This window comes from Mastigoproctus giganteus, chromosome 4, assembly GCF_048544385.1.
Source record: "Mastigoproctus giganteus isolate SK-2022 chromosome 4, ASM4854438v1, whole genome shotgun sequence".
In the NCBI taxonomy this organism is placed as follows: Eukaryota; Metazoa; Arthropoda; class Arachnida; order Uropygi; family Thelyphonidae; genus Mastigoproctus; species Mastigoproctus giganteus.
The window spans coordinates 197,192,183-197,214,201 of record NC_143578.1 but is presented as its reverse complement, the minus strand read 5'-3'; the positions used below and the strand labels follow the sequence as shown (position 1 = coordinate 197,214,201).

At 38.9% G+C, this 22,019-nt stretch overlaps 1 protein-coding gene across 4 annotated transcripts in view; it reads left to right on the top strand.

Annotated features, from left to right (window-relative positions):
* LOC150087310 (cytosolic phospholipase A2-like) overlaps window positions 1-22,019 on the top strand; it is a 228,467-nt gene that overhangs the window by 130,720 nt on the left and 75,728 nt on the right. For all 4 annotated transcript variants that reach the window (XR_016546878.1, XM_090371978.1, XM_090371975.1 and 1 more), the window contains one exon: window positions 2,453-2,490. Coding sequence is in view for 3 of the 4 variants with exons in the window: in XM_090371978.1 (XP_090228104.1) it covers window positions 2,453-2,490 (38 nt within the window). In the remaining variant the exon portion in view is untranslated. The remainder of the gene's footprint in view (window positions 1-2,452; window positions 2,491-22,019) is intronic.

Here is a 22,019-nt window from a genome sequence, read left to right as displayed (position 1 = left end):
GAGCTGCTGGAACAAGTTCAGAGAAGGACAAGATTAGTGAATGGGACAAAGGGTTGCTCTTACAAAGAAAGGCTAAAGTTTTGATTACTGTGGCTAGAGACCCTTGTGGTGATCTGATTGAGGTGTATAAGGCCTTGAATGGTTTGAGCAAGATCAATGCTGATAGGATTCTTTCTCTTGCCCAGATTAATCGCCTGAGGGAACATAAATTCAAATTGAGGAAAGACAGTTGTAGAATAGATGTGTGGAAATTTGCCTTTAGCCAGGAGGTGGCTGATTTCTGGAACAAACTTCCATCTGCCATTGTAGATATTGACAGCTTAATTAAATTCATGGCAGAACTAGACAAAAATTTGGAGTGAATGGATGGGTGAAATGGGAAGGGTTTTTTTTTTTTTTTTTTTTGGCTGATGCTGTATAAGCTTGCTTTCTTGCATCATATGCCTCCACTAATGCTAATAAAGGTAACCTACTAGCAAGAGAAAGTATTTCAATGGACTGAATGGATTGACAACATTAGGACAGTGTGAGTCCCCTCTGTGATGAAGGGGCCTTATCACTGAAATAGTTGTAGCAGTGAAATTCTCTCAGAAAATTGTGATGTACTTCTTTGAAATACTGCTTATTTGAAAGTAATTCAGTGATACAAATTGCAGTAAATGAAAGTTGGCGAATTAAAGGGTGGAGGGGATCCAAAACCAATATAAAAAATTCCAGGCCATTTCTTGGACTTGGATAGTTGTTTGTTTGTTTGTTTGTTTGTTATTTGGTTTTTAGGAGCATTAGCAACTAAGGCCATATTGCTCCGGGAATATGCGGTGGTCATTCCCTGACCTTTCCGCATCCTCCGTATTTGGTGGTGACAGGGCTCGAACCCCTGTCTAATCAAGAAGCGTGTGCTATGCACTGCTGCTCCTTCCCACCTGGCTACGGAGGTGCCACTTAGATAGTAAAAAGGAAGGGGAATTTTTTTTTTACATGAATTTATATGGTGTGGCTGATGTGTAGTAATATTTAATATTATTATTAGTAATGGAAAATGATGCAAGAAAGCAAACTTATACAGCAACAATCAAAAATAAAAAAAAATAAAATAAAATAGCACATCACCATCTCAGCAATACTTTCTAGTTCTTCCTTGAATTTATTCCTAGTACCACTTCCTTCAACAACAACAACAACATTGATGAAAGGTAACCTTTTGGACATCTGCCTTTCACCCATCCTTCCTCAATTTGAATTTGTCTGTCTGTTATTTGGTTTTTAGGAGCATTAGCAACTAAGGCCATGTTGCTCCAGGGATATACGGTGGTCATTCCCTTACCTTTCCACATCCTCCGTATTTGCTGGTGACGGGCTCGAACCCCGGTCTAATCAAGAAGCGTGTGCTACGCACTGCTGCTCCTTCCCACCTGGCTATGGAGGCACCCTTTGGGAGTCGCCTTACATAGGCGACTACGGAGGCCCCATCAATTTGAATTTATACCCCCTTGTGTGTAGTCTGAAGTAGAAGAATGCCATCAGTATTGAGCTTGTTCAATCCTTTCAAAATTATTAGTAGACGAGGGCATGTGATTGTGACTCTACTTACATTGGATCTACCAAATGTGTATTAAACTCAAGGGTTAAGCACACAAACTTCGTTAGTTTCATTCCACTCTGTAAACATGACATGCCGAAAAGTTTTGGTCCACTTAAGGTAGGAAATTTTAGTGGATTTTACATTTATTGATTTTATCATACTTTTTATCCTATTTTAGTAGTATTTCACTCATATTTTCAATTCGAGATTATGACAAAACATCTTTCGTCACTAAAGGTTAAATGAGGGTTTGATATTTCTTGGGTCGAATTGGCGTTCACCACTGTGATCCTGTGGTATGTGACTACCCATGTGTTAATAGTGAGGAACACATTATGGAGTTTTAAATTTAAATCTTTTTTAAAATTATTTTAATATTATTTTGATGAATCATTTTATAATTTATTCGTATAAGGAGAGTTTGTTAATAAGAAATCCTACTGACTGAATAAAAGATAACTCCTTGTTTATTCCTAAAATATTAATAGAATTAGGAAAAATTGAGCATATGTTAGCTCTCATTTATTTAGTAGAAAATATTAGTAAAATTTGTATATTTTACAATAAATGTTATGGATAAAATTTTATCTAAGAACATTTTCCAATCTTGTACTACTCTGAAAACTAATTCTTAGTTTTACTTGAAGGAAAGAAAAAAAAAGTGTGACGTGAATCATTAGTTATGATTCTAAAATCGTTTATTTTCAAGTGGTGCTTGCATATGTAAATTGATAATTTCTCTAATAATCTGTGTAATTAATCTATACAACTAACTTTAATTGAAAGCAACTTTTTTCTGTCTCTGATGCTCTCATTTTTAATTCGTACTTTTTAAAATATTTACATATCATTATATATTTCATTTGCTAGGGCTCAGAAATTAATCTTTCTTTGATGTTGACTGTGGAGTAAGTAGTGAATGTTTTTTGCTCTTTAAATTATTTTGAAATTTTGCCTATCAGTTTGTATAAATGTTTTTTGTGTTTTTTATATGTTAATCAGTGGTCTCATCAAAATCATTTAATTACAGTCCCCGAACTTTTTTTTTTCTTGGTTTTTAGTACATTAGATGTCATTTGATAGTATATGACAGAGCTGTGATGCTCAATATGTTCCATGTTGATATCAGTATTTGTAGAAGAATAAGAGAAATTTGCCTTAATATGATACGTAGAAAACTTCCGTATGATACTCTCCAGAAATTTTTTTTGGGGTGCCAGCTGTGATTTTGATCATTTTCTAGTGTGAACCAGACTGAAGTATAAAATAGCCTAGTAACAAGAGGAAAGGCTGAGAAAATAAGCGGTGAAATTGAAAGATAGACTCGTTATTCATTTTAATTTCTGGAGATATCATACGGAACTGTTCTACGAATCGTATTGAGGTAAATTTCTCTTATTCTTCTACAAATTAGATGTCATATATTGAAATCTAGGAAACTCACTTTCCCTAGCACTATGCCCTTAAACTATTTTTCTAGTAACTTAAGGCCACCATAGCCTAGTGGTCAGGCGTGCAGGTGCATAAGTACCATGCCTTGAGTGACCGTAGTTCAAGCCTGCGACTGCTAAATATGGTGCTGTTTCTTGTATTCTGTCTATCTTGTGAACTCCTCTGACCGGTTGGTTGTCCTGGAGTATAAACAGAAAATTTATTTATTTATTTATTTATTTCCTAATCCTTAAACTATTTTCCAACTTTAGTCATATAGCAACTAAAACTTGAAAATAGTGTAGTATTAGTACTACTAGATGATGATGATGAAGAAAATAGTGCTAGATGCAAAGAAAATAGTACAGTCTGATTGAGTTAATTATAGTAATACAATGTGCTTAAATTTTTTTCATATTATAATTAACTTCATCACCATTTATTAAACCATTGAAGTTAATTATGAAGGCATCTTTTGACTTGAGAGAGATTCCTTTGAATTGAAGAAGTGCCAATGTATCACCAATACATAAAGATGGTTCTAAGAGTGAACATGAGTGACTACTACAGACCAGTTAGTCTGACTTCAGTGGTAGGAAAAATCTTACAGACAATGATTGAGTGCAATCCAGGGACATTAGATAAATACAGGTAGTTCTAACTTTATGAGTTAATTCATTCCTAGTGCCCGTGCTCATAAAGCAGGAATTTATTTCATATAGACATAATGTTAAAAATAGGGATTACATTCTCAACAGTGCAGTTTGACCATGGTAATGTTAAATAAAGGTCAACAAAACAGTAGTTGATGCTTAAACAATGATTTATTTGTCCAAAGAAATGAAAATATAGCCTTTAAAATCAAGCAAATCATAATAATAAAGAAATTATGTCATATAAATGTTAACCCTTTGCCTGTCCACATATATTTCGCATGTACTAAGCCATACGTTCGTTTGAAATAGTTACTTTTATCATGGCATTCTAGAGTAATTTTTTACGTATCTAGTAGGTCAGGGTACATGTAACAGACCAAGGATATGCAAGGATGTGTACATCCCATATGATGCACAGATCGAAAAAAGTTCAGAAACATTTATTATCTGCATGCTTTGTGCATCACATGTGATTCACACTAGAATTACCGCCGCCTCCCACTTCTTTATATTATATTCGCACCAAACCGTTAGAACACGTGCACAAGTGGTCCAGTGTTTGTTATTACCTCGCTGTAATAAGTTCTAAATATGAACCCTGCAATGTTTTACGGGAAAAGAAAACAACCAACTAGCAATAAAGAAAGTAGTTCTGAGGATGAGATTTTTTATGATGGCCAATATTCCGACAATGGCAGTGAAGATGAATATGTACAGTCTAATGAAGAAAGCGACTCAAAGAATTCTTTCTCTTCTTCGGAGTCATCTGTAGATGAAAATGTACAGCCTAACCGCAATAATCCACAAAATATGGCTACATGGGGAACCAATTTTCAAGAATCATCAAGAATTAATTTCACTAGAAATTCTGGTGAAAATACGTATTTCTCCAGCCAATGGCATCGTGCAACCAATTGATATTTTTGAGCAGTTTATTGAAGAGGAAATTATAAAACTAATGGTGATCGAAACAAATAAGTACGCACAGCAGCATTTAGCAAGATATCCTCTTCGACGTACATCACGTATGCAAAGATGGTCTGATGTAACAGAAAAAGAAATGAGATAATTTCTTGGCGTGATTTTTGCCACAGGCCTTATTAGGTATCCAAATCTAGAAGATTACTGGAAGAAAGATGAGTTATATTATCATCCCTGTTTGCACAAAATTTGTATGAGCTATAACAGATTTACCTCGATTTTGAAAAACTGGCATGTCGCAGACAATCAAGCAGTGGTACCAGGCAATAGGTTATATAAAATTTCTAATTTCACAAAACTCTATAAAAAAAATTCAAGAAGTTTATACCCCCATTTCCCCCGATGAAACTATGATTTCCCACAGAGACAGACTTCAGTTTCATCAATGTAACCCAGGAAAAGCCCATAAATACGGGATTAAATTATTTGAAACTATGTGAAATGACGGATTATATATGGAATTTCTCAGTTTACTGCAGCCAAGGAACTTCTAATTTATTACCAGGCCTGGATCATTCCGGATCTGTAGTATCCTTAGCTGAACCACTGCTAAATGAAGGCAGAATTTTGGTTGCAGACAACTGGTACAGTAGTATACCTTTAGCAACTTACCTGAAGAACAAAAATACAGATTATTGTGGAACTTTTAAAATCTAATAGAAAAGGGCTGCCCAACGAAGTAAAGTCAAAGAAATTAGAGAAAGGAGAAGTAGTAGGAATGGTAAATAATGACGGAATACACGTTATGAAATATAAAGACAAGAAAGATATATATATGATTTCAACTTACCACAGTACAAATAAGAAAGCTGTTGAAAAAGAAGAAATGCAGAAGAGGCCATTGAAAAGAAAAACTGAAAAGGAGAAACTATTTCAAAACCTGCAGTTATAAAAGAATATAACAGAATAAAAGGAGGAATTGATCTTTCAGATCAAATGATCTCATATTATAGTCCGGCCAGAAAGAGTGTAAAATGGTATTGAAAAGTCTTGTTTGAATGCTTAGAAATTGCTGTAGTGAATAGTTGGGTTATCTATAACAAGTTTTGCTCAAATAAAACAATCCAGCTAGTAGCATTTTCAAAAGCTGTTACGATGTCTCTGTTGGGTATGGCCAAAAAAAGTTCTATAAATAAACCAATTAAAAAGGCACACACATTATGAAATATACCAAGAAGAGAAGACTGAAAACTCATTCGGAGAAGGTGTATTTGTTGTTACACAAAAATCATATTGAAGGAAAATTGCAAAGACACAATGAAAAAATCTAAACAAGTCTCAACAGAATGTGTCAAATGTGACAAACCATTTTGTCTACCTTGTTTCAGTGAATACCATAAATAATATTATGTTGTGTATTGAATGAGAAATAAAAGCTACTTTATTTATATTTGTGCATTTTTTATATATTTAGTAACTCCACCATATTTCAGATAATTCACATTCTTGCACTTTGTGAATCAGATGTGATGCACACTCACTGATTTGGAAGACATAAACTATAATATGTTTAGATCGAAAAACTGAGTGAGTTTCAAACGTTTATCGAAAATTTATCGTATTTAAAACTCCAGTAAGTGTGTATCACATGCGATGCACAAGCGTATAGAAAAATATGTCGTGTGTATCATGTGATGCACGGGACAGGCAAAGGGTTAAAGAATGTTTTTTCTTTATCATCATCATCATCATCACTAAATGCACACTCATTGATTGGTTGTCACTTGATGATTCATCACTTTTTGTTGGCTCAGCACTTGTTGGTTCTTTAGAAGTACAAGGAGTCATCTTCTTCTTCAGAAATGCTTCAAGAGTGGTTTGTTTCCAAGACAGTCTTCTCTTTTCTATATAAATTTCACGATAGCATGCATAAGCATTTTTTAAATCTGTAGTAACTTTTCTAGTGCACCCAAAATTTGAATCTTTGTGTCTCAAAAATCTCAATTCCTTTTTCTGTGTGTTGAAAAGCTTTGTCAAGCCCCTTGAGAGTGAAGGAGCGAACAGGACTTTCAGCTATTAAATCTTCTTTTTCTTCAGCTTCTTCACATTTTACCATTTCAAGGAGAACTTTGTTTCTGAACTCTCCGTTGTATGCTTGAAGCAAATTAGTGTCAGTTATAGAAACCTCAAGCTGCAGTTAGTTAGCAATATTAACGACCGCTTCTGTTTCATTTTGTATGATCTCTCCTGTAGTAGTACTGTATTGTATACAATACAATATACAATACAAAGCAGTACTACTATATGTACTGTATTGTATACCATACAGTACATAGTAGTACTGCTTTGTATAGCTATGTGCATGGTTTGAAATGCCATATTTATGAATATATGGCATTTATTTATTGCAATTAATGTTCATATTTTCGATATTGTTGATACTTAATACTAGAAAAAAATAACTCGTGAACACAGGAACTCATAAATGGGGAACTGCCTGTATAGCATTCAGAATAACATACAATGTAGGGAAAATCTTGTTGAAACAACCTAGTAGGCTATTTTGAGCTGGATGTAGGGAACAATTTCGACATAGTTTATTTGAATTTTAGCAAAGCATTTAACTCAGTCCCTCGTGAGAGGTTACTGTAGAAGCCTGAATTGGTTGGGATTACTGGTAAGATGCAGGACTGAAGGTAGAGGGTTGTGATTAATGGATATTCTACAGGATGGTGTAAAGTTAGAAGTGGGGATCCCGTCCCCCACAGATTGGTTCTTGGACTACTGTTATTTCTGAATTTCAAAAATAACATCAACAAAGCAGTAGAAGGCGTGATGTCAATATTTGCAGACAACGTAAAGATTGGTAGAGTAGTTATTGATTAGTACCAAGCAGCACCTTCAGGATAACTTGAACAGACTACAAGAATGGTCTGAGAAGTGGCAGCTGTGATTAATGTAGCAAAATTAAAGGTCTTGCACTTGGTGAATAGCAACCCCAAAATAAAGTATACACTTGGTGGGGTAGTATTAAAAACAGTAGAGGAAAAAACGGATCTGGCTGTTATATGAGCAGATATGAAATGTTCTGAGCAGTGTAAACAGGCAGCCAGGAAAGCCCATGGTGTCGTGTAGTAATAGTAATAGCAGCATGTGGTGCAAGAAAGCAAGTGTATGAGCTTATGTAGCATTAGCCAAAAAAATAAAAAATAAAGATTTTAAAAAATAATAAAAAAATTTTAAAAAATTCACACAACCATTTCCTCTAAAAGTTTGTCCAGTTGCTCCTTGAATTTATTTAAGCTATCAACTTTCACAACGACAGATCCAAGTTTCTTCCAGCAATTAACCACCCGCTGGCTAAAGGCAAATTTCCACACATCTGTTCTACAACTGTGTTTCCTCAATTTGAATTTATGCTCCCTTAGGTTTGTAATCTGAGAAACTGGAAGAATCCCATCAGCATTCAGCATGCTCAACCCATTCAAGGCCTTATATACCTCAATCAGATCACCTCTCGGGTGCCTAGTCTACAGCCGCTGCAATTTGCAGAACTTAAGCCTGTCTTGGTAAGAATAACCCTTCATTCCCCTCACCAATCTTGTTGCTCTTCTCTGTATATGCTCAAGCAAATCTACATCCTTCTTAAAATGAGGCCTCCGGACTTGTACACAGCACTCCAGGTGTGGCCTGACCATTGCCTTATACAAAGGAATAATCACTTCCTTTTCTCTGCTAGCAAAATTCCTGTATATCATTGACAAAACCGCATGACCTGCTCTTGCAGCCTGTCTGCATTGCTCAGAAAACTTCATATCTGACTGCACAATTACTCCCAGGTTTTTTTAATTTTCTACCACCCTAAGTGTAGTTCCACACAGTTGGTACGTTCCTCTGGGATTACATCTATCTGTATGCAGTATTTTGCATTTGTCAATGTTAAACTTCAGTTGCCACTTCTTAGCCCATCTGCCCAAATTTTCTAGATCCTGTTGCAGTAGCACACTGCCATTACTGTCATTAACAACCTTGCCAACCTTTGTATCATCTTCATACTTCAACACTAAGCCTGATATACCTTCATCAATATCATTGATAAATATACAAAACAACAGAGGGCCCAACACCAAACCCTGTGGGACTCCACTAATAACATTAGTCCACAAAGAGCAGTGTCCATTGATTACCACTCTCTGTCTTCTCCCACTCAACAGACATTGATTACCACTGTCTGTCTTCTCCCACTCAACTAATTATCCATTGTAGCAACTTACCCTTAATACCATTCTGCTCCAATTTGTACAGTAGTCTTCCGTGCGCAACAGTGTCAAAAGCTTTCCTGAAATTAAAGTATATGCTATCAAAATTATTTTTTGCATCCAGTTCCTTTGTAACCACATCGTAGTATCCAATCAAATTTTTCAGACAAGACTTTCCCTTTACAAACCCATGCTCTTTCTGGATTATTGCTGTAGTCTTGTCTAGACGATCCTGCAATGCATCTTTAACCAGTGACTCCATTATTTTATCTGCAACAGAAGTTAAACTAACTGGTCTGTAATTACTCGTGTCATCCTTCGATTCCTCTGTGAATTGGGGATACATTTGCACATCTCCAGTCCATGGGAACTTCCCCTGAGTCCAAGGCTGCTCTCATAATTATGGCTAAGTGTTTGCTTAGTTCTCCTCCTTTAATGTAACTGGATAGATCCCATCCACCCCAGGTGCCTTTCTTATGTTTAACTTCAAAAATTTCTCTCCTCCACTTTGCTCTCAGTTATTACAAAATCATTAAGCACCCTGTTACTATTTGAGAAACGTCTGGCATTTTCCTTCCTTAATAACTCCTCATGTGTGAATGTAGATGGAAAATACTCATTCAGTTTGTTTGCTATCTGAGCAGGATCATCAACAATTGAACCATCAATATCAAGTGGACCAATCTGATTCATCCTCTTCCATTTTAAAGTTGATATCAATGATTTTTCGAACATTATCCTGTTAAGATAAGGAAGTCATACTCCCATTTTATAAGGTAATTGTAAGATCACATTTGGAATACTATGTTCAAGTATGGAGATCTCATTTGAAATAAAACAGAGCTTCTTGAAAGGATCCAAAGATGGGCAACTCGCATGATGAGATTGGCAAAAAGGCAACCATACAAGGATGGACTCAGATTATGTGAGCTAGAGCTTGGCAACCACGCACCTCAGAGATGACCTGATCGAGGTTTATAATACTCTGTGAGGGGTTAGTAAAATGAATGATGGTGGAATTTTCACTGTTATAAAGAATTCCAGAACTAGGGAGAATACATTCAAATTACAGGGGAAGAGGTTTAGACTAGATTGTAGGAAGTTTTATTTTTGCCAGTATGTTGTTGATTGCTGGAACAGGTTTCCTTCAGAGGTAGTTGACACTGACAATTTGAATAAATTTAAAGGTCAACTGGGTAGTTACCTATGTAAAGATCAAAGCAAATAATTTGTATTTTCTTATCTACTCGTTTTCCCCACTGGCAATTGCAGCAGTAGCCTGTGGCTTCCTTGCACTATATGTCTATTATTGTCACCATTCGGCATAAGGCTTTAAATAATCCATCTCCTTATTTAAATCTGTACTAATGCCTTTAGAGATGCCATGTCAAAAACACAGCCCGATAATATTATTTTGGCAACCTGTTGTATTGGTAATGCCATGCAATGTAGTGCGACTCAACATAATTCAAATACTCTGATCCAGATATTAGAAGCATGCATACATACGTATCAAGTATACACATTGAGTTCATATCCATTGTTTGAGTTGTTTTAGATTTTCTAATTAGTTATAAAGTGGTATTGGTAAAAAAAAACCCAATTGTTGGTAACAGTAATTAGTCTGTACTTTTTTTTCATTGAAACCAGACATTCACCTAGTTATTTTTATCTCTGTATATTTTTATCTTATAAAATCTGTTGGATACTATTATTAGTATCTAAGCATGAGATTGAGAACTGGTACATTGTTTCAATGAATTTTATTTAATTGTAGTGTGATTTTACCTATGTGAACTTCGTGTACAAGCAGAAAAATGGGGAATTTTTTTGTCATTCAACAATGCATGTTCGTATACTGTATATTGTTCAGTGATGTGGATATAAAAACAAGGTGGCAAATTTGTGTTTAAGACCATTGATAATATGATGAGCTCAAAAATGAGCTGTATTAACTATTCATTCACTTTCTGATTTTTAAAGGATACCTTGCTATAAAATTAATGCAGTCTATCCACATATGAGTCATCAATTTTAGCATAGGTAAGGAAATTTGCTAAATTCATTCGCAATTTATCTTTTGCAATATTTGCTCACTGTCCACTTTGACAGAATAACCTATCACATAATTCTTTTGGTGCATAATTTTATTTATTGAAGTTATAAATTTCACTAAATTAAATCCTGTGATTAACAAGCATTTGCTAATCGTTCCAATAAAAGTGTAAAATTTGTTGAACCACCTGCCGTACGTCTTTCTATACATTAAAAAAAGTTTTCCTCCTGGCGATATTTATTCGAGCCATTGGGAGAAGAGGGATGCGGGTGACGTGATACAAGTAGGCAAGGCAATTACGTCACTACAAATGTGCAGGTAAATAATTACATAGGTGATTTTGTGATTAGATTTCAATCAGTGCATTATAATGTTAGTATATTAATATAATTACAAGAGGGGTGTAGAAGATTTGACTTACTACATCATACCTTTACATTTTATGTGGGACAAAACAGGAAATAAGTGGCGTCGACGTAAAAATGTGTGTAAAGTGGTCGCTCGGTTGAAAAGCGTCTCACCACCAGATGTCGAAAGGTTTCATTTGAAATTATTGTTATGTGAAGTGAAACACCTAAGGCGTTTTGAAGATGTGAGAACTGTGAACAGAGTACTGTACAAGATTTTTCAAGAAGCCGCTCGAGTGGCAGGTGTAAGCTTGTTTGTTTGTTTGTTATTTGGTTTTTAGGAGCATTAGCAACTAAGTCCATACTGCTCCGGGTATATGTGGTGGTCATTCCCTGACCTTTCTGCATCCTCCGTATTTGGTGGTCACGGGCTCAAACCCCGGTCTAATCAAGAAGCGTGTGCTATGTATTGCTGCTCCTGCCCATCTGGCTACGGAGGTGCCGGCATGTGTAAACAGATCGGTCGATCATGTGAAGGAAACTCTTTCCGAAGCGGTTTCAGTAACGATGCAGAGAAGGACAAGACATTTTTTTGTCTATTTTGTGTTGGCTGGGGCAAAGTGAACAGGGGGCAGAACCTCTAGTTCACATTAAAACTGAAATTGTTTTACTAATGTGATAAACATTCAAATAAAACTACCTGTTCACATTATCCAATAATTGTTCTACTTTGTGTAATGTAATCATTCAAAAATATAAAAGTTCTTCATCGCAGAACTATTCGCTAAATAAGCAGTGACAATTTTGAGTTTAAAATATTAATTCAAAAGTTGTTTTGCAGTATCCATTTTCATGTCAGTAACAGCCAATCAAATATGCAGGGATTGAATGATGAATATGAGGTGACAAGCTGCAAAGGTAACAAAACTGATCTTGTAATGATAAACTTTTGGCAATAAAAATTTACACTTACATATAGTGTTAGTAGTGGCATATGACAAGAAATCAAGCTTATAAAGCATCAGACAAAACACACACACACACACACACACCTGTTTTTCTAGGTCTTGTTTAGCATTAGCATTAGTAGAGGCATATGATGCAAGAAAGCAAGCTTATGCAGCGTTAGCCAAAAAAAAAAAAAAAAAAAACCCCTTCCACTTCACCCCTCCGTTCGTTCGATACCTGTCCAGCTGAGCCTTAAATTTATTTAGGCTATCAACTTCCACAACAAGGGATGGAAGTCTGTTCCACCAACCAACTACCTGCTGGCTAAAGGCAAATTTCTGCACATCTATCCTACATCTGTCTTTCCTCAATTTGAATTTATGCCCTCTCGGGTGATTATTCTGAACAGAGGCAGTATCCCATCAGCATTGAGCATGCTCAAACCATTCAAGGCTTTGTACACCTCTATCAGATCACCTCGCCGGTGCCTAGTCTCCAGACACTGTAATTTGCAAAACTTAAGCCTTTCTTCGTAATAGCAACCCTTTGTTCCGTTCGATAATCTTGTTGCCCTTCTCTGTACTCGTTCCAGCAGCTCTACATCCTTCTTGAAATGAGGCCTCCAGACCTGTATACAGTACCCAAGGGCGGCCTGACCATTGCCTTATACAAGGGAATAATCACCTCCCTATCCCTGCTAGAAAACTTCCTGTATGTCATTGATAACACACCATGAGCTACTCTTGCAGACCGTCTCCACTGCTCAGAGAACTTCATATCTGCCTACACAATTACCCCCAGGTCCTTTTCATTCTCTACCACTGTCAGTGTAGTACCACAGAGTTGATACGTTTCTCTGGGGGTTGCTGTTTCCCATATGTAGTACTTTACATTTGTCAATGTTAAACTTCATTTGTCACCTCTCTGCCCATCTGCTCAACCTTTCCAGACCTGTTGCAGCAGCATAGTGTCAGTAGTGTCCTTGACAACCCTGCCAACCTTCATATGGTCTGCAAACTTGGACGTTAAGCTTGATATACCATCATCAATATTATTTGTAAATACAGAAAACAACAATGGACCCAACACTGAACCCTGAGGGACTCCACTAATAACATTAGTCCACGATGAGCAGTGTCCATTAATTACCACTCTCTGTCTTCTGCCACTCAACCATCCCTTTATCCATAGCAACCATTTGCCTCCAGTGCCACACTGCTCCAATTTGTGCAGCAGTCTTCCATGTGCAACAGTATCAAAAGCCTTTCTAAGATCCAAATATATAATATCAAAGTTATTCCCTGCATCCAATTCTTTTGTGACTACATCATAGTATCCAATCAAATTAGCATTAGCATTAGCATTAGTAGAGGCATATGATGCAAGAAAGCAAGCTTATTCAGCATCAGCCAAAAAAAAAAAAAAAAAAAAAAAAACAACCACTACTCCCATTTCACCCCTCAATTCGTTCGAAATACCTGTCCAGCTGAGCCTTAAATTTGTTTAGGCTATCAACTTCAACAACAAGCGATGGAAGTCTATTCCACAAACCAACTGCCCGCTGGCTAAAGGCGAATTTCCGCACATCTATCCGACATCCGTCCTTCCTCAATTTGAATTTATGCCCTCTCAGGTGATTATTCTGAGCAAGAGGAAGAATTCCATCGGCATTGAGCATGCTCAAGCCATTCAAAGCCTTGTACACCTCTATCAGATCACCTCGGCGATGCCTAGTCTCCAGGCTCTGTAATTTGCAAAACTTAAGCCTTTCTTCGTAAGAGCAACCCTTTGTTCCATTCACTAATCTTGTTGCCCTTCTCTGTACTCGTTCCAGCAGCTCTACATCCTTCTTGAAATGAGGCCTCCAGACCTGTATACAGTACTCAAGGTGTGGCCTGACCAATGCCTTATACAAGGGAATAATCACATCCCTGTCCCTTCTAGAAAAATTCCTGTATATCATTGACAAGACACCATGAGCTACTCTTGCAGCTCGTCTGCACTGCTCAGAGAACTTCATATCTGCCTGCACAATTACCCTCAGGTCCTTTTCATTCTCTACCACTGTCAGCGTAGTACCACAGAGTTGATACATTGATCTGGGGTTACTGTTTCCCATATGTAGTACTTTACATTTGTCAATGTTAAACTTCATTTGCCACCTCTCAGCCCATCTGCTCAACCTTTCCAGATCCTGTTGCAGCAGCATAGTATCAGTAGTGTCCTTAACAACCCTGCCAACCTTTGTATCGTCTGCAAACTTGGACATTAAGCCTGATACACCATCATCAATATCATTTATAAATACAGAAAACAACAATGGACCCAACACTGAACCCTGAGGAACTCCACTAATAACATTAGTCCACGTTGAGCAGTGTCCATTGATTACCACTCTCTGTCTTCTGCCACTCAACCATCCCTTTATCCATAGCAGCAATTTGCCTCGAATGCCACACTTCTCCAATTTGTGCAGCAGTCTTCCATGCGCAACAGTATCAAAAGCCTTTCTAAGATCCAAATATATAATATCAAAGTTATTCCCTGCATCCAGTTCTTTTGTGACTACATCATAGTATCCAATCAAATTGGTCAGACAAGACCTGCCCTTAACAAACCCATGCTGTGTCTGAGCTATAACTGAATTCTTGTCCAGATGATCCTGCAGTGCTTCTTTAACCAGTGCCTCCATTAATTTTCCTGGAACCGAAGTGAAACTAACAGGTCTATAATTACTTGTGTCAGCCTTTGATCCTCCTTTGTGAATTGGGGTTACATTTGCACATCTCCAGTCCATGGGTACCTCCCCTGAGTCCAAAGAAGCTCTCATAATTATGGCTAGGGGTTTGCTTACTTCCTTTGCTGCCTCCTTTAATATAACTGGATAGATCCCATCCACCCCGGGTGCCTTTTTTATGTTTATCCTCAACAATTTCTCCTCCACTTTCCTCTCAGTTATTAGAAAATCATCTAGCTCACTGCCAATGTTTACTTCACCTACGACATTCCCCTTCCTGAATAACTCCTCATGTGTGAATGTAGATGCAAAATACTCGTTTAGATTGTTAGCCACCTGAGCTGGATCCTCAACTGTTGAACCATCAACATCCAGTGGACCAATCTGATTCATCCCTTTCCTTCTTGAGTTTAAATAAGTAAAGAACTCTTTTCTGTTTTTCTTTGCATCCTTTGCCAAGGATTTCTCATAATCTGCCTTTGCCTGCCTAATCTCCTTTGTGACTTGGTTACAGACCAACTTATATCTATCATAGGCTTCCACGTCACCCATTAATTTGTATGTATCCCATGCATTTTTCTTCTCTGCCATATGTCTCATTAGTTCATCTGACAACCATTTAGGCCTGAACCTTGAACAATATTTCTTGGTTGGTATGTAAAGCCTGGTAGCTTCCAAGATTAGTTCCTTCAATGCTTCCCATTTTGAATTTGCTGTTGGTAACATCATCAGTTGGTCCCACTGTATAGAATTTAAATACTGTCTCAGACCATCATAGTCGCCTTTACGAAAGCAAAAACCCTTCCCTTTACCTCTGATGGTAGTTACCTCCTTGAGTAAATCCCACTTCAGCACACTGTGATCACTGCCACCTAGTGGTTCATTTATCTGCAGATTCCTAATGCATGAAGAATCACTACTGATAATCAGATTAAGAGTATTCTTGATCTGATGATCAAGAGTATTACTCCCTCTAGTTGCCTCCCGAACATGCTGGTGTAGAAAACAATCATCCAATAAATCCACAAAAGCCTTGCTAGTGTGTGAGTGACCAACCCACAAATTCCAGTCAATATCTGGGAAATTAAAATCCCCCATTATAAGGCTCTCTGATTTACTGGCCCATTCTATTTCCCTGTACAGTATCTTTATTATACTCATCAGAGTCATTAGGCCTATAGCACACTCCTACTCTCAATTTTGATTTACCTATGCTTATGTCACACCAAACTGACTCAACACTGCACTGTCCAGCGATGTCAACTGGCTTCACTTCCTTGGATTTTATGTGTTTATTAACTAATAGCATAACCCCTCCTCCCTTCCTATCCTGTCTATCCTTTCTGTAGACGTTGTACTCCCCAAATTCCAGTTCTGCATTCCTTATATCTGTGTGACACCACATCTCTGATATCCCAACAATATCTGCCTTTGATGTTTTGAGTAATACCTCAAATTCATCAAATTTATTTACTAAACTCCTAGCATTAGTGTACACGCAAGTATACATGCACCTGTTTCTATTCTTAGCTACCCTAACACAACCCATGTGTTTACTTGTACCGCAATGACTTCCAGCAGTCTCTGAAATATCCTGCATCTTGTTTTTCAGGCTTCTGCTCATTCCAATAGAAGCAGTGCAAGAATCTCTTTCACCTCTGCCCGTGGCTACTGTTAATCCATTAGTCTTTGTCTCCCCCCAAGCTAGCAGTTTTCTGACCCACCTAACACTGCCTCGATAGCATCAGCAAATATTCTTGCACCCTTTCTATTTAAGTGTATCCCATCCCTGTAGAAGCAATCTCTCCTGTTAACAAGTACAGTCCAGGCTGAAAAAAATTCTACCCCTTCAGCCTTGCACAATCTTTCCAGGGCCGAATTGATCGACAAGGCTCTCATCATATACTCCCTCCTATCGTGTCTGGGCAGAATTGCAGACACTTTCAAATTCAACCCTACTTCACGGCTTTTTTTCAACAGTGACCTGTACTTGTTAAGTAATTCCGCTGGTCTCCTACTCTTAATATCATTTGTGCCAACGTGTACAACTATATCACCTTTTGTGCCCTTAAAAGATGATATCTGCTCTACAACGTCATCAACCTTTGCCCCTGGCAGACATACCCTGGTCCTGTTCCACCTATCCTTTTTACAAAGCATGTTCCCCGTTTCCCTGACAATTGAGTCACCAACAACTACTAGTTCCTGTTGGACCAGCGCATTCTGCCTTGGGGGCTGCCTCTGTGTTGCAAGATGACCAAGTCCAAGCTCTGGTGTTGATGTGGGCAGCTGAGAGCTTGATGGGCCCCTCAATTTATTTCCTTCGAGGGCATCCACCCTGTCCTTCAAGGTCTCATATAGGCCCATAACAACGCCGAGTTGTCGCCTAATTTCCTTGCACTCCTTGCATCGTGCACACACAAAGACATCCCCCATGGCAGTATCATGTCCCGTACCCGATTGCTCCGCAAACATCAAGCAAACTGTGCATCTTAAAAGGCCGTGATTCAGGGGGCAACCGCCCCCCTCAGTTCTCCCCTGAGTCACAGCACTCCCATTAGCTTGAGCCTTTTGCTTTGCTGCTCTGGTCAGAGTCATGATTTCGATTTAAATGTCAATAAAATTACAATTTCAGAACAAAATTAAAACCTTAAACTTGTATCTTAACACAGTTATAACGCTATATTTATTTTTCGGTATCGAGTGTTATCTACGAGTTCCCTTTATATAACTTCCGTGTCAAGTATGTATTAATTATTTGTTACGTTTGTACTCTAAGTCGTTATATATATATAGTTAAAGGTACAATTTAATTGAAAATTGGTCAGGTAAGACCTTCCCTTAACAAAACCATCCTGTGTCTGAGCTATAACTGAATTCTTGTCAAGATGATCCTGCAGTGCTTCTTTAACCAATGCTTCCATTAATTTTCCTGGAACAGAAGTTAAACTCACAGGTCTATAATTACTTGTGTCAGCCTTTGATCCTCCTTTGTGAATTGGGGTTACATTTGCACATCTCCAGTCAGTGGGGGGAGAGAGAGAGAGAGAGAGAGAGAGAGAGAGAGAGAGAGAGAGAGAGAGATAATCTTTAAAGCCCTTCACGGCCAAAAAGCCAGGAGTTTACATTTTTACAGCCTCCCAAAACTTCCGGGAAAATAGAACAATTAATTTACAAAAACAGGTAATTTTACAAATGAAAACATTTTGATACAAAGGAGAGAACTCCTTACGAGAGTTAGGTCTGATTGAGCTGGCTTAACATCGAGATAAGAGCACCAGCTCAGTCAGACAGGAACAGATGCAAGGTACACATGTCATTGCTGATTAGTCCTACTAGACATAATTTTTTTCCTGTAAGTCCGGTCAACAGCGAATTTGTTCAGGTCGGCGTCAAGTGCCTGGGTTTGCTTGAACATCTGCTGAGGGAGGAACCTGTCCGAGAGATGGAGTCGCGATGAATGCGCGTAGAGCTCGGGACTGGCCCTAAGGGCAGCAAGGGGACTCCTCCAGCCACAGGTATCCCAGAATGAAGGTATTGCGATTATGCCTGTTATCATCTTGACTGTTGCTAGGAGGCGTTGGTCGTCGACTAAGGTGGGAAGCCGTGGTATCCCGAGAGAGTTGGAAAGCCGTGGTATCCCGAGAGAGTTGGCAAGCTGCGTGGTACGAATCAGAGCTGGAAGGTTGTGCTTCCTGTTGGCCCACTTTAGGAGCCAGAATTCTGTGGCAAAGAGTGGTTTCTTTATTGATGGTGCCACTGACGCCCAAATTTCAGCAGCATAGAGTAAAGGTGGAAAGATGATTGTTCTGATATGAAGGAGATGCTGTTTTGCTATCCACCAGAGTCTTGAAGCACGTGTGAGGAGTATGTCTATGTCGGCGTTGAATCGAAGTTTGGAGTCGAATACAACGACCAGATCACGATGGCTGGATACAATTGGGATGAGGGTGTTGCCGACCGAAGGCTGGAGAGAAGGAGGAGTTTGCTTCAATGAATACACCATGAAATCGGACTTAGCAGGATTGATCTTGAGCCCGAACTGGTAGAGGTAAGATGTGACTGCAGTGAGAGTGTTGTTAATTTCCGTTTTTACCAGATCAAGGTCTTGACCAGGGATGATGGGAGTAAGTATCTTGATATCATCTGCATAGCTCAGTAGACATTGAGAATGTGCAACTAGTGGGAAGATAATAGAGGAGAACAGAAGGCCGGAAAGGACCCCTCCTTGTGGGACTCCTGCGGTGACGGATCTAGTAAGGGTGCAATCTCCTGTATGAAGCTTTATAACTCTGTTATTCAGAAGAGAGGAGAGAAAGCATAATATGTTCCCTGTGATCTGGAAGTGGCATTCCAGGAGAGTGAGTAGTTGGTTTACTTGGACGGCATCAAATGCAGCCTAAATGTCTAAGTAAGTAACAGCTAGTTCATGCCTTTTCTCGAATGCTGACAAGATAGTATTCGTGGTGACTAGCAGATTTGTGATCGTTGATCTGTTTGGAAGGGAATAGTGAATTTGGGCTGGATTACTGGGCAAGATCTGCTTGGTGAGGATCGGGAGTAAGGTCTTCTCCAGGAGCTTCAGCAGGCTGGAGGAGTTGGAGATGGGTCGGAAGTGTTTAGGTTTCGATGGCGACTGAACTTTGGCTAAAGGTTTGATGAGATAATTTTCCCATTGCTGTGGGAAAATCTGGTTCGAGAGTAACTGGTTGAAAATAATTAAAAGTGGCTGAATAATGTACGGACTTAGGCATTTGAGCATGAATTGGGGAACTCCATCATCACCAGTGGTTGACAATGCAGGTAAAGAATTGATGGCGACGATCAGCTGTTGTTTTGTGATCTGAATGGTGTTCAACACTTCTTGCTGGGTGGGCTCTGTTAGTAGAGCCAGATCTGAGTTTGGCATAGGATTACGATTAAATCTTGTGACGAAATCAAGCCACAATTCAGGATCAAGTTGCAAAGGAAAATGAAGGTTCACTTTCTTGTATGGAATTTTTCCTTTAGCCAGATCTCGGTTAGCGTATAATTTGATTGCCTCAGATTTCAGGCGATTAAATTGAGCTGTGCCCTTGAATAAACGATGCAATCATTGACATTTTGCGACTGTTTCCATGTGCGATGGAGCTGTTGCTTCAGCTGGAAACTCATTTTTAGTTCTGAATTCCACCAAAGTCTTGTATATGGACTGATTGTGATTTTTTTAGAAGCGGCATATTTGGCAACCGTGTTGATCCAGTTTGTGAGAATGTTCACAGCTAGCTCTGGGTCGCAAGTCTCTAAGGTCACCCAGGGAATGAGAGAGGCGGCTCTGATGCACTTATCTACATCAAGTAAGTTGGGACTGCTGATGTCAACCTTTTTTGTTGTCCTTCTGGTTTCTGATTTGGGGGCTGGCAGATATGCAGTCACATGTATTGGGACATGATCAGAGTCGAATGACGTTTCTGCAATGTAATCAAGAGTGCAAGGGATAGAGGCTAGAACTAGATCTAAGAGGTTATTCCCCCTGGTTGGAGCTTCATTAATAAGTTGTAGATCAGCACATCTCAAGTGTGCCAGAAGATCTTTTTTCAGATTAGATAGCTGAGGAGGTAAATTGAAATCACCACAAACTAAGTGAGAAGCTGTGGGATGCAAGCTGATTGATTATCCAGTTGGAAACTTCAAGGATGATTTGCTGGGAAGGCGTTGGAGGTATGTACACCACACAGATGTCAAACGTCACGAAGTTGTATCTTAACGTAACGAGGATTGCTTCATAGTTAGGGGAGTTACTGGATTTATTATCCAATAGCTTGAAAGTGGATTTCTTGTAAAATATTGCGATGCCTCCACCCTTGCATGCAATCTGAGATGTGAATACGACCCCATAAACATCTGGGGCAGCTGCTGCTAGGAATTCTTCATCTTCATTGAGCCAGGTTTCGGTGATGGCGAGCAGGTCAAAATATCCGGGGAGCAGAATTTGCTCCATAGTGTCAAGCTTGTTCCTAAGACTACGCACATTCTGATAAAATATGGTGCAGGCAGGTACTCTAGGTACTTTGATACGGACGGGTGGTCTCTGACATAGCACTACTCGATTCAGCGGGGTGTGTCTAGGACTGATGAGCACAGGGATCGGCATATTGGTGTTCCGTGTCTGTGGTTCTGGTTGCGGTAACGAGATCTGGGATTGCTATGAATCAGAGTACCATTGGCGGGAGTCCTTTCCATTACTTCTATATCTCTGCCCTTTATGCCAGAGATAGGGCATAACAAGAGCTCCAGCAAGCCAGATTTCAGGATTGAAGAGTGCTTCAAAATCTGCATCAGCTACATCGATCTTAAAGGAGGCGTAGGTGGGATATTTTGTGAATAGCTTGGTGACTCTACCATTCATTTTTAATGCAGCAAGAAGGTTTTCCACACCATCAGCTGTGGTAGCAGGGGAGAGCCTACTAATGAAGACATTACGGATCCACTTGCTCATCCTTCCAGTGTTCACAATTTGCATCTTGCTGAAGCGCGAATTCCAATAACTTTAAGATTGAGGCTCAGTTCCTTAAGAGTTGGATTACGGGTCAGTGTTTGTTCTTTTGTTCGTTGGCTTGCAATCATTGCATACGTTGTAGTGTCTCTATGGATCTTTACATTAGATACAATCGTAGTCCCTGCATAATGGTTACCTCTCATGTTTGAGGCGGAGCCACAATTGCGATGTACTTCAGCAGCCAAAGCATTATCCGGTTTCGAGCGCCCCCATATGCGCCCCCACATATGAGGACCCCATATGTGAGTTTTGTGAACGCGAATAGGTGCGATTTGGCAGATTTTGCTCCTGATGAATTCTTTGGATCTTCTGTGAGGCAGTATTTCCTGAGTATCCGTTGGCATCTGCTGTGATTTCAGCATATACTGGTCTAGTGCTACGTTCAGGGCACACAACTTTAGACTCACATGTTATAAGAATGGGGGATGGAGAGGGGTCATGTGGTAATAAAGATGGGGTGGTTTGAGTAGGAGCTCTCGGTTTCGCGTGAAAGTGTTCGTCCGGAGGCTGCTGCTCGTGATGGTTAGTTTGAACAGCAAGATCA